Source organism: Passer montanus, unplaced genomic scaffold, assembly GCF_014805655.1.
Source record: "Passer montanus isolate IOZ18808 unplaced genomic scaffold, ASM1480565v1 scaffold251, whole genome shotgun sequence".
Classification (NCBI taxonomy): domain Eukaryota; kingdom Metazoa; phylum Chordata; class Aves; order Passeriformes; family Passeridae; genus Passer; species Passer montanus.
The window spans coordinates 170,711-186,699 of record NW_024367162.1 but is presented as its reverse complement, the minus strand read 5'-3'; the positions used below and the strand labels follow the sequence as shown (position 1 = coordinate 186,699).

The 15,989-nt window shown below is 44.5% G+C and overlaps 1 protein-coding gene across 5 annotated transcripts; it reads right to left on the bottom strand.

The window, feature by feature from the left end:
- Positions 1-956: 956 nt before the first annotated feature.
- On the bottom strand, positions 957-15,936 carry CRYZL1 (crystallin zeta like 1). Of its 5 annotated transcripts, none has more exons than XM_039711891.1 (15): positions 15,918-15,936; positions 15,229-15,301; positions 14,506-14,577; positions 13,544-13,621; positions 12,961-13,033; positions 12,566-12,610; positions 11,303-11,371; positions 10,101-10,234; positions 9,256-9,367; positions 6,633-6,653; positions 5,095-5,193; positions 3,576-3,697; positions 3,247-3,352; positions 1,768-1,813; positions 957-1,369 (listed from the first exon to the last, which is right to left on the bottom strand). In XM_039711891.1, exons 3-15 carry the CDS (start codon positions 14,569-14,571, stop codon positions 1,270-1,272), a joined length of 1,071 nt encoding a protein of 356 aa, XP_039567825.1. In that variant the 5' UTR covers positions 14,572-14,577; positions 15,229-15,301; positions 15,918-15,936; the 3' UTR covers positions 957-1,269. The 5 variants fall into 5 exon arrangements, with proteins under 5 accessions (XP_039567825.1, XP_039567824.1, XP_039567821.1 ...); XM_039711890.1 differs by lacking the exon at positions 15,918-15,936 and adding an exon at positions 15,500-15,787; XM_039711887.1 differs by lacking the exon at positions 15,918-15,936 and adding an exon at positions 15,467-15,786.
- Positions 15,937-15,989: the final 53 nt, after the last annotated feature.

The window sequence follows — 15,989 nt, the reverse complement described above, 5'->3', positions numbered from 1 at the left end:
GTCCTCGATGTCCTCTTCCACTGAGGACAGCTCTTGGTCACTCATGTGGTCCTCTGGAATGAGCCTTACATTCTCTTCCTGGTCACTTCTGCAGTCACCTGTGCTGTGCGCTGGAATGTCTTCAATTCCGGACAGCGGCCCCAAGGGTTGGGCTGGGCTGCGACAATGTCAGCCCTGGTCCCAGTGGTGTGAGATGTAACACTAAATCCACAAACTTTAGAATATTTGCAATAAAAGAACGAAGGTCTCACTCTCCTTGGGATTGAAAGCCACTTTGGATTGCACTTCTCTGGATCCTTTATCCAGAACCTCCTCTGGGAGCGGTGAGTGAGAGGAGACAAATCCAGTGAGGTTCTGGATCATCTCTTTTCTCTCCAGTTTTCCCACTGACACAGCTCTGAAGTGGCCATGTCCATGGTTTGAGTGATCCACAGCAAAAAATTAGCCACACGGCTGAAAAATATTTTTGCTCTCAAATCACAGCATGTAGGGAGGCACATGCTTTGAGGAAAGCAAAATGCAGTTCCTTCCCCACTGCTGAGTTTCAGAAGGGCCACAATAATGGATAATGCTGGAGAGACAGATCTGGGCAGTGCTGAGGTTAAAAGAGGGGAAATGAACATGCACAGCACAGGGAGATATCAAAGGTAAAAAGTGCCTCAAACACCCGACTCACACAATTCCACCAGCTCAGGGATTCTGTATTTATCAGGTTTGCTGCCTTAGTGCTGAGAGGAAGGGACAGAGCTGGGGGAAACTCCTGCTGTCAGTACCATGTCCTTCCCATCTGGCACCCTTGCCAACCTCGAGAGTTTTGCCTGTCCTTCATCTGAATAACAATTTAAAATGTGGATTAAGATCTTTAGGTATAGCATTAGATCTCAGTGCAGTCAAAAGCAAAAGGTAACGAAAGGTAACTACTGGTAGGGGTTGGAGACAAAAAGACTAATAAAACCATATTTTTTCCCTCTTTAATTTGTTCTGGTTGAAAACCAACAGCGACTGAGTTTGCCTGTAGATGTTTCTGACATTTTTAATTGTGGCAGGGCAGACAAGATTTTTATGTCAAGTCTGCTTCTTTAGACACTGCTGATGGGAACATTCTGCTGAAGGGAATTTAAAAACCCTGAAGTCATGGAAGCTTCAGAGACCATTTGAGCTGAGGTACGAAGAATGTTTAAATTCTGTTCACTGCCTGCAAGTGTACACTGATTTATTCCACAAATACATTTCTTTATCTTCCCCAGCTGAGAAATCAGGAGTTGTGTGTCAGAACTGGATGACTTGTTTCTTTCTTGCTTGATTCTTCTGAACTATTTCCATAGTAACTTTGGCCTCATACAATGGGATGGGTTCATCCAGCTGAGGCCTGAAATGAAAAAGTGCTGGTGAGCACACTCAGACCACCAGAAATATCACAGGACAGACTTTACTTTCACTGTGCCAACCTCCCTCCTCAAACAAAGTAACATTTTATGGTTTTGCTCCAGTGCACAGAAGAAGGAAAAAGCCCCAAAGCAAACAGGAGTAACAAGTGAATGAAAAGAAATTTTTCTTGCAGGGGCAAAATGGGGGTGGTGGGGAGGCTTCTGCTCAACAGCAGTTGTTATCCTGCTTTAAGGGAAGGGATCTTCCATTCCCACCTTATAGGAATCTTCCTATCACTTCCTGAAGCTCTGCTCAGGAGTGTTAGTTTAGTTAGTTAGCCAGAGTTTTCTACTTCTAATGCTGAATTAAAAAACCCACAAAAATCTCCATATCTCTCACCTGAAAATGCCATTTGATAATTTCTCCATGATATCTTCCAGGATGGGTATCCAAGAGGACTGTTAAGGAACAACAGAGCTGGAGAGAAATCTCTTTAAATCACAGGTGCTGGTCACAGCCCTGTACTGATACAAACTCAGCAAGATCAAGGCAAAATGAAAATGAGCCTCAATTCCAGCCTTTAGACCAGATTTTTGCACTTGTTTCTATATCAGAAACCTCCTTTCCTAAAATAGGAGGCAGAAATTAAATATGGAATATTTCAATTACTTCAACATGAAAATCTTCGGTATTTCAATATGAAACACAAGTGCAGTCTGCACTAGTACAACATCAATCAATCATTAATCACTGGGATTTTTTGTGCAAAATGAAGAGAACAGATTTTGGGAGCAGTTAGCTGTTGTGACTGTTCATACAGGCACCTGATCAAAAGCCAAAATGAAGTTGGCAACACAGCAGAGGCTGGAAATTCTTGGAGCACACACTGCCATGTGAGGGGTCTGTGAGTTAAGGACCACCAGCCAGTGGTGTCCTTTATACAAAGACAGTATTCAGTCTTTGTATAAAACCCAAACAACAACATTCATCCTTCATTTTAAGGCAAATCAGGCTGATACTTGAAGCTCAAGTTCTTTTAAAAAGTGATCAATTTGTGATTTCTTCAGATGACAGTAATGCCAGATGCTCCAGAATTTCACAAGATACACAAGCTCCTAAAGCCAAAAGCACCCAAACCTTCCAGGGCTGAAAATGTCCTGCCCAGGGAGCTCAGTCCAGCTGCACCAGCCCAAATTTAGGAGATATTCCTTTTCCTGTTCCCAACCAACATTGCCCCTCCATAAATTTTAGGTACAAAACAAATCAGTACATTTTCTGTACACAATATTTCTGTATATTATAGGAAAAGGAAATAAAGGAAATTTTAGGAAGTCAAATAAAGGAAAAGTTAGGAAGCCAAAATACTTCAACTTCTGCAGTGAACATGAGTGCATTAAGTTCACAGGTGATGCATCTAATGCCCAAAAGCACAACTAAAAAAAAAATCCAAAATATCACTTGCATAAAATAAAAACATAGAGGATCAAATCTTCAATTAAAATTGGTTCAATAATGAACCAAAACACTGCATTTTTTTCCCCCCAGAATGGGTGTTTTGCAGCACTGCTTTTACTGAAGCTTGTAGAGACATTTCAAGGCCAGGCTGGACACTGGGGCTGGAGCAGCCTGGGACAGTGGAAGGTGTCCCTGCCCTGGCAGGGCTGGCACTGCCACCAAACCAGTCCTTCCCACCAAACCAGTCTGGGATGTATTTAAAGAATGCAGAAAATACCTCAAAACCTGAGTGTCTCTTGTACCTTATCGCCTCCTTTCAGCTGGGTTGCAGCCCTGAGCAGAGCAGAACCTCTCAGTGGGATTTCCCACCTGTGTTTTCACTCCTCTGAGCAGTGAGAATTCCACAGCACCACCAAAGGATATCGAGATACTTCCCCTGCTGCACACTGGACAAGTTCCAGACCTCATCGTTCAGGAAGGACACTGTGGCTCCCTTAAGGAACAAGGAATAGCTGTCTGGAGGATCCAGCTGAAACAAATTGAAGAAAAATGTTATTTAGTTACATTTTCCCTTATAAAAACAAAGGTTAAATGCTTATTTTATAGAGATGGTTGAACCAAACAAAAAACACCCTTTGCCCACTCTTAAAAGAGAGGAAATTTGTAACACTGACAGGTTGAAACAACAGTTTTAAGTGTGTATATCTCTATTTTCTGTGGGACAAACTCCTCCCTGCCACAGGCACCTTTACCTGCAGGTTCCTTTCCGTGGTGATCCAGCGTCCCCCAACCCCAAGCAGGGTGATGATGTCGTGCTTGTGAGGCAGCAGCTGGCATTTGGAAGCTGGTTCATCTTCAGCACTGTACAACCTCACTGGGAGGGAGAATAAAACCCTCTGAGCTCAGGAGAAATGTGGAAAATTCAATATATATTTATTTCCACACTTTTTAGTGGAACTCTATTGGTTGTTTCAGCTAAAAACCATTGAAAAACTCTGAATTTATTATTTTACTTATACCCTGAGTATTTGATGTACTGAGGGAGAATAAAACCCTCTGAGCTCAGGAGAAATGTGGAAAATTCAATATATATTTATTTCCACACTTTTTAGTGGAACTCTATTGGTTGTTTCAGCTAAAAACCATTGAAAAACTCTGAATTTATTATTTTACTGATACCCTGAGTATTTTATGCACTTTACTCAGAATAATTTATAACTATTAATAATAAAATAATATTAATTATATAACTATTTTATAATAGTTCTGAAGTTACTACTCAGAGCAATACTTTGTCTATATTCATATTCATAATACTATATAGTAACAATATAGATGTAATATAGCCTGTATTATATAGTATATAACATAATATCATTGAAAAACTCTGAATTTATTATTTTACTGATACCCTGAGTATTTTATGCACTTTACTCAGAATAATTTATAACTATTAATAATAAAATAATATTAATTATATAACTATTTTATAATAGTTCTGAAGTTACTACTCCGAGCAATACTTTGTCTATATTCATATTCCTAATACTATATAGTAACAATATAGCCTGTAATATAGCCTGTATTATATAGTATATAACATAATATAGTGTATTATATTATACATACATAATATAGTATATTATACATAATATAGTATATATAAGATATAAAATATATATAGTATATAAAACTTAATGCACAATGTATAAGACACCTTGTATAACAACTATAAAATATAGTACAGTATATAATATAGTATATTATAGCAATAATATTATGGTAATAATATTATAGTATATATAATAAAAATAATATATAATTTATAAATTATACATCTAGATACTATTATATATTTAGATACTATTATATATTTATATACCACTATATATAAATGTATATCAGCAGTATGTTATAATATATATAAATATATAACAATAGCAATATATATATAATATCTAGTATAGTATGTAATAATATTTTATTTACATAGCTCTGAATAGTAACTTCAGAGGTTTCACCTATGAGAGCTGGTTTCCAATAGAGGTTAACAGTGCTGTTAATTAGGGTTAATTTCTGTATTCAAACAAGGCAGCACACCAGCGATGTCACAGCTCCACTCTCTAGAACCATTTTTAATTTCCAGTTTCAAACAGAGGATTATTTCAGCCGCATTTACAGCTGGCTGGGGATGCTGGCAGCAGCGGGTGCCAGAGGAGCTGCGGAACAATCTGGAAGGATTGCCAGGGAGGCAGGAAGGGCTCAGGGTACCTCCAGCATCCAGCACGATGTCCACGCCCAGCCCGCCCGTCTCCTCCAGGCAGCTCTCGGCCACGTCAATCTTCCCGTGAGACACGTCCATCACTCGGGCTGCCAGAGCAGGACAGCAGCAAAAGCACTTCAGATCATGGAAAAGGAGTTTAGGGGCTCAAAGCTGAGAGCTCAGACCCCAGAGCAGCACAAACAGCTCCTGCTCTCTGCTGCCAGAGCAGGACAGCAGCAAAATCGACTTCAGATCCATGGAAAAGGAGTTTAGGGGCTCAAAGCTGAGAGCTCAGACCTGAGCAGCACACGCAGCTCCTGGGCTGCCAGAGCAGGACAGCAGCAAAAACCACTTCAGAGCCATGGAAAAGGAATTTAGGGGCTCAAAGCTGAGAGCTCAGACCCCAGAGCAGCACAAACAGCTCCTGCTCCCTGCTGCCAGAGCAGGACAGCAGCAAAAACCATTTCAGATCATGGAAAAGGAGTTTAGGTGCTCAATGCTGAGAGCTCAGACCTGAGCAGCACACGCAGCTCCTGGGCTGCCAGAGCAGGACAGCAGCAAAAACCACTTCAGAGCCATGGAAAAGGAATTTAGGGGCTCAAAGCTGAGAGCTCAGACCCCAGAGCAGCACAAACAGCTCCTGCTCCCTGCTGCCAGAGCAGGACAGCAGCAAAAACCATTTCAGATCATGGAAAAGGAGTTTAGGTGCTCAATGCTGAGAGCTCAGACCTGAGCAGCACAAACAGCTCCTGCTCTCTGCAGGGACCACAAACGGGTTTGCAGCTACACCCAAAACAACCTGGCACATCTTTTTTTGTTTTTTTTTCATTTTCAACACAGTGCAAAATCAACACCAAAAGTATGAATGAAGAAGTTAATTCATGAGTTTGTTGGCCCAAAAGGATAAAATGTGGCATTCTAAGGTTAGAAATCCTTCTCCAAGTTCATTCTTTGCAATTCTTGGCCAAGTCCTGGCTCTCTGGGTCTTTAATTAATGTTAGATGAAGGATTTACATCTGCTCTTGAAATACTGCTGAACTGGAAGCCCCAATACATTTTCCTGTCATGTATCTATGATGCCCTGTTAATGGTTGGTTATAAAGAGGAAACACAGAATCAGGAATGAGAGAATCCTGTAATGGTTTGGGTTGGAGGGACCTTAAGGATCCCATCCCACCCCTGCCATGGCAGGGACACCTTCCCCTGTGCCAGGCTGCTCCAGCCCCAGTGCCCAGCCTGGCCTTGGGCACTGCCAGGGATCCAGGGGCAGCCCCAGCTGCTCTGGCAATTCCATCCCAGCCCTGCCCACCCTGCCAGGGAACAATTCCTCATTGCCAAGATCCCATCCAGCCCTGCCCTCTGTCAGGTAAAAGCCATTTTTAATATTATAACAACAACACAGAGAAGGAGCAGCCACAGGATTTGTTTCATCATCATGAGGTAGAACAAACATTTAGAAACTAAACAGGCCAAAGACCCCACAGCAAAATGAGAACTGAAAGAACATCAGACAAATGTGGAGGCCTGAGCTGGGATCTGCACTCACCCACCAAAGGCTGCCGGACTCCTGGAACGGGATCCCAGCAGCAGGGAGGGAAGGAAGGAGAGAGGGAAGAAAAATGCAAGGAGCTGGTCATTAAAGATATGAACAAATCATCATCAATAAATGCCTTGGGTTTGGTTCTTTTTGTCCCTTCAAATCCCCAGTCAAACCATAGGATGCATTCAAATCCCAAGTCATTTCCTCTTTTTTTTTCAGTGAAGTGAAATGATTTCACTGGAGAGAACATATGGTCAACATTTACTAAAGATGGGATAATAATTAATTATTAATGATAGCCACATTCCCCCTATACAAATAAACCCCCATAATATCCTTTTCTTCTTAGTTTCCTTCAGTCAAGAAGTTAAAAGGTTTTCCTTACCAGGGCAATTTGACATGGTATTATTTCTATAAATAATTTCACTTTTTGAAAATAATTCTGATTTCATAGACCCAAAGCCTGGCAATCAAAAAAAAAAAAAAGGCCAGAGTTCCACCAGTTTACTATTTTCTGATTTCTGTATTGCAAAAATGTCCAGTTTTGTTTCTTAACTCAGTACAATAGTTCAAACAGTACTTATCAAATCCTGGTCAAGTTCCTTCCTAAAAAATGCTGGAAAAAATCCTCACCACTGTGGAAAAGGCCAAGCAACAAACTGTAATCTAACTCTCCACAATCCTTTGTCATTTATGTATTTCTCACAGAATAAAACCTCACAAAGCAAACTCAAAGAAAAGCAGGAGGTGCCCTTGGGAGCAGAGAAAATATCTGTGTATGTGTAGATACTTTTCCTTGGGTTCTCCAACAGAAAATCCCATCTCTATCATCTCAATCCTCATTTCTAACATCTCATTCTATTGTTTATGGAATTTTCTGTCTCTAGCCTGAAACACAGGCATTAAAATGTCAGAATTTGTTAAAACCCCCTCCTTCATTCTATTATAACTTTTACTCCAGAGATTACTAAAGACAAAATAAAAGCCCCATCCTGTTGGTCTAAATACAATTCCTGAAACATTACCAGGAACTTCTACTTCAGGCACTAGAATCACATTGATTAACAAACAAATCAGAAAGTCTGAACACTTTTAAAAGCTTTTTGTTTTTGCACTCAAACTGATTCTCTCTTTAATGCTGTACCCAGGTTCTATTTCTTTATTTGAAATAAAGTTGCAGTTATCATTTTTCCCCCTCAGCCTTTCCAGGAAGCAGCTTGGTATGCTCAACAACGATAACACAAACTGCTGCTCACTGAAAACTGCCAAAAACTAACCAAAAGTCCACTGAACAAGCACAAAACTGAAAATTCTCCACCTACAAACACAAGAAGCCAATTAGAGCTTGGGTTACTTATGCACTATTTGACATTAACATTCAAAGAACTTAAAAATGCTGCAAAAAGTAACTCAGGCCAGTGAGAATAAAAATGCTAAATCCTTTCCCAGGTCATGAATTTTTCATATAATTAGCAAAATATACCCATAAAATGTTACAAAAGGAAGTTTTAGGTCCTCAGTATTTCCTCTTTGGCCCTGTAACAGCTGGTGCAACAAGGCTCTGCATAGCAACAGCATTCCCAAAAATCTTCCAGTTCTGATGTCTGTCACGACTGCCAGTGCAGTAAAATGTGTAAACACAGAGACAGTAAAAAAGGCTGCTGGAATCAGGAAAAAAGGGGTTTTTTGGGTCAAATTGCAAAAAAAAAATGTTGCTCTGAAGCTGCAGAGAAATGAGTCTGGCAGGTGCTGCAGGGGCAGCCCTGGGGTGCTTGGTGGCAGATGGGGCTGCACAAGGCTCCCCACAAAGACATTTTCCAGTTCTGTAACTCCAGTGAGTGCCAGCAACTGAAAAATAAACCTGGCAATCACACTGCAGCACTTGGGTTTTGCAGGAGGAAGTAGCAGGCACCAGTTTTAACCTTTTGCTGCAATCCAGCCAGATTGACAATCCATCCTTTCTTTTAAAACTGTCTGAGTAAAGGAATAATCCACTTTCCTCCACAAAACACCTCCAAAATTTTGGTCAGAAAAGATGCCAGTAGCTCCTACACAGAGTATCTTCTCATGTTGTTTTCAGAGGGATAAAAAACCCCAAACTTGAAGTATGAAAGGGAAGTCAGGGAAGAATGCAAGTGCTGTGTGTGAGGCCAAGCTCCTTCAGAAAGCAGAATGCAGAGCCTGTGCACGTCCAGCTCCAGCTGTGGCAGCACCTGACCCTTGACAAAAGCCTTGCAGGAGCAATCTGAGGCTGCTGAGTGCTGGTGTCAGGTGTGTGAGCCCTGGCACATGCTGGGGAAGTGGTGAGTCAGCAATCCTTCCTTCCACAGCAGCCACTGCATCACACGGAAAGATTTCCTGAGCACTTAGGCCAAAAGCCAGCACTCAGCACTACTGGGAAGTATTGCCAGTCATTACAACTGAAATGGGGAATTAAAATGCTATTAGGTACACCTAAACCAGAAATTAAATACCTGTGCAGCACAGAACTAACCTGAAAACCATTTAATTAGACTATTTATCAAATTTGTGTTTAATTTTTACAGAAGTAAGTCTCTAGACCTGGCAGAAAAAAAATATTTTGAGGCATTCTTTAGGCCAAACTTCAGCACTGAAGGATAAAACTCACCCCCAGCAGGTCTGAGCCTCTCCAGGTACTGCTTGTCCTCCAGGCTGTGGGCAGTGGAGATGACTTTGGCCCCTCTGTGTTGGGCCAGCTGAATTGCAATGGTACCAAATGGCTGAGAGGGAAAAAGGAGGTTTATTGATTAATTTATTCATTCATTTATTCACACCAACAATTTGTTGTTGTTTATAAAAATTATATTGTAAAGGCCAGTCAGGAGAGTACCCAGAAATGAACTTACTCCTGCAAAAAACCCACAGCTGAACCAAGAACTGAATATTCACAGACCTGCTTCTGTCCTAAGTGAGGCCAAAACAACTCTTCAGTGACTGGGAAGCTCTGAATGAACTTTTGGTCAGTAACTGGTTCTTGTCATCAACAAAATAGCTCAGATTCTACTTTAATTACCACAGCCACCTTCACTGCAGTTGGAACTTGGAGCTTGAAGGGAAAAAAGCTCCAAGGAAAAGACCCCAGCCATGTTTACATTACAGAACCTTGGCTGAGGGGCCCCCACATCTCCATTAGCACCAAGAACTGCAGGATGCAAATCAAATTATTTACATCCAAGAAAATATAAAAAGCCGAGGTGGGAGAGGACTAAAAAATAAGTCATTTTCCTGCAATTATCCCTGAGAGCTCAGGGCAAAACTGTGTCAGTGCAGGACAGCAGAACACCCTCCCTGTCTGCACCCCACTCCAGGCAGGACAATATTCCTGGCCAGGATCCCTCATGGGAAAGCCCTCCCTGCAAACCCATGAAATGAAGCACTGCCAGGAATGCAGGGGCTGTGTGCTAAGGAGGTGTGTGCAGGGGGAACCTGTGACCCTGCCCAGCTGGTACCCACACTTGCTCCATCCAGGACGAGGACACTGGTGCCAGGGGACACCTGGGCCAGGTAGTGCAGGGCCGTGTAGGCGCGGAGCCCGTCCCGCAGCGTGCCAGCTGCCTCTGCCCAGCAGAGCTTCTGTGGCTTGTGAACTGGGGGGACAAACACAAACACACCAATAAACACACCCACAAACACACCAGAGAGTGGTAAAAACCCCAGCAAAATCCCTGGGCTTATTTAGCCAAACCTGTCCCAGGAGTCAGGAAGGTTCCACCTGCACACAGGTCAGCACCCCTGGCTCCTGCTTCCCTCTCGTATTAAGAAGCCATGGAGGGGATATTTTGTCATATTTTACATGATTAAATCAGGGATTAAATTTTGATATAACCAAGTTTAAGGGAGCCACCTCATGGCTGGAATTCATGGGCAGTCATAGAAACAACACAACCCAAACTTAAGACATTTAGAACCCCAAACTAGTTTGGGTTGGACAAAGCCCACCCAGTGCCACCCCTGCCATGGCAGGGACAGCTTCCACTGTGCCAGGCTGCTCCAATCCCTGTCCATCCCAGCCCTGGACACTTCCAGGAATGGGGCAGCCACAGTTTCTTTGGGAAGAGCAAATTTTGAGCAGAAGAATAGCTTGTTCAAGGTAACAAACTGCTGGAAGAAGAACAGGGTCTCCCACATTTAGTATCCCACTCATTAAGGTAATCTATGCCCAAAAAGGGAAAACTGAAAGCTTACAATAATTGAAAACAAAGTTTCAATACTAAGCTTTCCCTGACCTCAGCCCTGAAAATTCCTGTCTCCTTGCTTTACCCCATCTGTTACTCTGGTGGCCAGGTGACATTCTTGGACTGAGTCAAAGGGAAGAAAAAAGCAAATTTCTCCTCATTAAATGTTTTGACAGATTAGGAAAAAACAATTAAGCAAGAGAGTGGGAAGTTAGAAGGGAAATAAAAGGAAAAGGAAAAAAACAGGGTCAGCTTGTGTGGCTTAGGCCATCATGAATTGTGAAATGGTGACAGCAAAGAAAAAGCCCTTGAGAGCACTGAGTGTTTAAACTTCTGTGACTTGGTGGGGCAGCTGGAATTTTGGAATGTTGGAATGGAAGGAGTGTGCCCAGAGCCCCAAGGTAATGGGCTCTCATTTAGAAAAGCTAAAACAAAGTCTACAGTAAAAATTATTATTAGCAAAATGTACAATCTACAAACCCAAATAATGCTCATGAACCAGGATAACTTCACAGACACCAGACTCCTCAGAATCCAGGGGCAGAATTCCTGAAAAACAAAGGAACACAGACCTTGAATTTCACACAGGCAATCATTCCAACCAAAGCATTCTCCCAAGGAATTCCCTGCTCCTGTTTGTGTTCAGTCCCCTCTTGGCAGGTTCAGGACAGGTAGGAGATCTTGGCCAGGTTCCAACCCAGGGCACAAGGAAGTTCCAGAGGTACATTTTGGGATTGAGGGAGAAAGAATGGGGACACCACAGAGTGCTGTCTGGTACTGGCAGGTGTCATTTCTGTCTGGTGATGTCTGAGCTCATTCCACACTCTGAGTGCTCCCCTTCCACCCCAGGCCATGGATCACAGAGCAGGGATGAGGCACAGAGCAGCCACCCCACAGCCTCTCCTCTCCTCTCCCATCCCAATTCCTGACCCTGTGCTTTGCAAAGGCAGCACCAAAGGCACAGGAAGAAGCAGAGGATGAACACACAAGAATGTGGAAGTGTCAAAAAGCAGGAAAAAGAAAGAGGAAGTGCATGAAAAACAAACTACCCAGGGAAGGCAGAGAAAGCAAAAGCAGAGAAGGCAGAAAAAACTCTTCCATCCTGGTTATAACTGAGCTTTTTACCTTCACTGGCCACAGAACTCTGCTGAACAGGAGGTTCTGGCACCTGCTCCATCTCCTGAATTAACATCCCCTCTATCACAGGAAAAACCCTTCTTTTCTTCCCTCTCCCCCACAAATCTCACACTCCATTTAGACCAAAGGGTTTTGCCTGGCAAATTTGGCTGTTGTGTCCAGTCTTTCCCAGTTCCCATTGGAAATGTGCTGTCCCCAGGGAATACCCAGTCTCTAGGAGCTGCCTGGAGCAGTTTTGTGCCATGAGGGAACAGTGCAAGAAGGACAATGCCCAAACACACTCTGCCCCATCACTCTCCACTCTGTCCTCCTCTAATCCTTTCATCCAGCACACAAAATATAAACATGAGGGACAGAATGGCTCGAAGAAATAACTCCTCTCTCCTCAGGCATCACTCACAATTTGGTGGCTAACACAACATCATATTTCAAATCCTAAGGGAGCATTCTTAGAACAGAATTCCCATTTATAAGTTTATTCCTGTGACAGCAGTTTAATTTTGAAAATACATGGTCAATTTAGCCTTACCAATTATTCTAACCCCAGCCATTCATTATAAAAAGATGACTGTTGGTGTCAGTTGAGGCAAACAGGCATTAACTTACCCACCACTTCATCATCTGGCTGGAAAAAGGTCACCTTGCTTCCAACTCATCGTGGAGAGGTGAAAAGGAGGGAAAAAGGGAAAAGATAAATATTTATAGCAGGAATGGGATGTGCATTTGGAAGCCCTGGTTATCACCAGCTCACAAAACTAAAGATACACATTTCTTGTGAAAAAAAACCCATAATTCTGTTGATTACACACATGCCAAGCCCAAATGGAGGCACAAGGAGCTGCATGCAGGACACACAGGTGGAGTGAGAGTCAGGCTGGACTCTGCCCCTCAGGGGAGTGCCACCAGCACTGGGAGCAGCCAAGGAGCTCCTGAGTGCCCCACGCAGAGAGCTCTGTGTCCTGGGGGATCCCTGCTCCCTCCCTCCCTCCCTGGGCACTCACCTTCCAGCACAACTCCTGAAATTTCTCGCCCCACAGGCACAAGTTCCTTCTCCAGCTTGACTTCTGACAGGAGCTAAATGGAAACAATGCTGGCAGCATTCTTGCTAAAGCTCTGTGTTTATAAATGTATTATCATCTCACTGTGTTGCATCAGCACAAAAAGCTGGGGCTTTTTATCCAGGGGAAGGCAGTGCACACATCCCTCAGTCAGCGTTAAACCAAGGCACTGAATTCTGTATTTAAATTTAGAAACATATTAAGAAATAAAAGCAGGGAGTTACTAGCAGCCCAGCCAACCTTGGCTTAGAGTGCAGATGAAGATAAAAGGGATTTATTGCAAGAGATCCCACAGCTGACAGCTGATCTGTCTCCATGAATCAGGAATCAGATCCCAGTGTGCAAGAAGCCCAGCCCAGCCCTGTGCCTGTGGAAACCTTCCCAGGGGATCCCCCTGATGGGCAGAGCTCTAAAAAGTCCTGTGCCCACTGCCAGCAGCCAAGCCTGTGCCAGGCCTGTGCCAGGCACCAGCCCAGGGCCAGGCAAGCACAGACACCCCCAGCCCTGCACAACACCCAGCAAATACCTCTGTGTCCAGCTGGCTCAGAGCACAGGCTCTGACCTGCACCTTCACATCGTGGGCTCTGCTGGCAGCCAGGTTCTCCTAGGACAGATCCACAGGGGCTGGGTTACACCCTGCCTGTGCCCCAGGAGCTCCTGAAGGCACTTCTCCACTTCTTGGGTTGTTTTGTGGGGAGAGCAGGCAGCTTTTGTCAGTGAAAAGGGGGTTTACAACATCATTTTGAGTGCATTACTATTATTATTATTATTATTATTATTATTATGATGTTACCATATTATGATGATCTTATTACTGCAAACTGACCACCAGACCTTACTGAACCTCACCAGCCACTGACATTATTTTTCTGTTGAGGTTTTTATTTTCATTTATCTGAGGCACAAATCCTGACAGACCCACTGAAGTCAACACTGAAGTCCAAATGATGTCAAAGGAAAAAGCCCAGTAAGAACTGGAGCTCTCACCCCAAACCTGATAAGATTCCTCAAGCTCCATTTCTACTTTTTCAGGGACTAGAAAATTCAGCCAGGAAATGTGGACCCAGGGTTTATTTTTCATAAATAAAATAAAAAAAAATAAAAGCTTGTTTGTAAGGTCTGGCCACCAAAATTGCAGGGCAGTGGTCTTGGAAGTTATTACTATTATTATTATTATTACTATTATTATTAATAATAATAATAATAATACTATTATTATTATTACCACCACCACCATAGTATCATTATTATCATTATTGTTATCATTATCATCATTGTTATTATTAATTTACTTTTATTATTATTATTAGCATTAGGATTAGCATTATCATTTTGCCTGATGACAAAATGCACCTCCCCTCCCTTCCTCCCCTGCCTGTGTGTGCAAGGATCCTTCCCCCAGCCTGCACGAGATTTCTGTGCCTCAGTTTCCCCCTGGCACTCAGCCACACTCTCCTGATGGGCAGAGCAGTTCTGAAGGGAACTCACCCTTTCCTGGAACACAAATGTCATTTCCTCTCCAGAAGAACTCTGCTGAGCATACAGGGCCTTCATAGTGACCTGAAAAACACAGCGACCAAACTGTGACATCTGCAGGGCCTGTGGGCAAACCCGATTAAATTAAATTAAATTAAATTAAATTAAACCATTCTGTAAGGAACACAGCCACTGTGTGCAGGCAATTTGAGTCTTTGTGATACAGAAGCTCTGATCCAGACCAGCAGGTTTAGATGCCCACAGCAGAGAAAATCCACAGGACTGAGGATCCCAGAATCCCAGACTGGTTTGGGTTTGGAGGGACCCCAAATCCCACCCAGTGCCACCCTGCCATGGCAGGGACACCTTCCCCTGTGCCAGGCTGCTCCAGCCCCAGTGCCCAGCCTGGCCTTGGGCACTGCCAGGGATCCAGGGGCAGCCCCAGCTGCTCTGGGCACCCTGTGCCAGCCCTGCCCACCCTGCCAGGGAACAATTCCTCATGGCCAAGATCCCATCCATTGCTGCCCTCTGGCACTGGCAGCCATTCCCTGGGTGCTGTCCCTGCAGGCCTTGTCCCCAGTCCCTCTGCAGCTCTCCTGGAGCCCCTCAGGCAGCGATGCAGCACAGCAGAACCGGCCCTGCAGGATTTATTTATTGTGCCCGGGCAGTGCAGGGCTCTTTGCCACTGCACAGGGAACACGGGGAGCTCCCGTGCGGGAACACAGCGAAACTCACACTTTGGCTTCACCAAAAATCACCGCTCGGCCTTCCCCTCTCCTCTCCCGGGCCGTCCTCAACCGACGCGAGCCTTTAGAAAGGGAAAAAAACAAACAAACAAAAAAACCCAAAAAAACAAAACAAAACAAAAAAAAAAACCACCAAAAAACCCAACAGTAAAACTGAGTTAACCAGGAAAAAGGAAAGGAGGGGGTAAAGAGGCAGGAAATCACGGGACCATTAGTGCAGCTCTCACCCCTGAGGGACCACCCGAGGCCTCGGCCCGCACCCAGCGGCTGCAGCAGCCCCGGCCCGGCCCTCGGGGGCTCTGAGCGAACCCGGCCCGCAGCCAGCGGCTGCAGCAGCCCCGGCCCGGCCCTCAGCAGCTCCGCGGAGCTCCCGACGCGCCCGCGGTTGCCATGACACCCCTTCACTTCCGCCTCGCCCCCAGGCACCGCCCCTAGCCCTGCAGCCAATCACAGCCTCCGGTGAGCGCTCGCGATTGGTCGAAGTGGCCGCCATTCATCAATCCGGCCATTCAATCCAGCCGAGGCGGGATTGGCCCGCGCGGGTGTCACTCATTCAATGAGGGGATCGGGGAGGCTGCGGCGCCCGGCGCGGTCTCTGGGGCATCGCGGGGAGAGGGAGGTGACGCGGCCGGCGGCTGCCTCACGAGTTAACCCCGTACGCACAGCGCGGGCCCTCACCGCTCCCCGAGCGCTGGCCCCTCAGCCCGGCACGGCCGTGATTGGTCAGGGAGGCGAGGCCCTGCCGCTGTC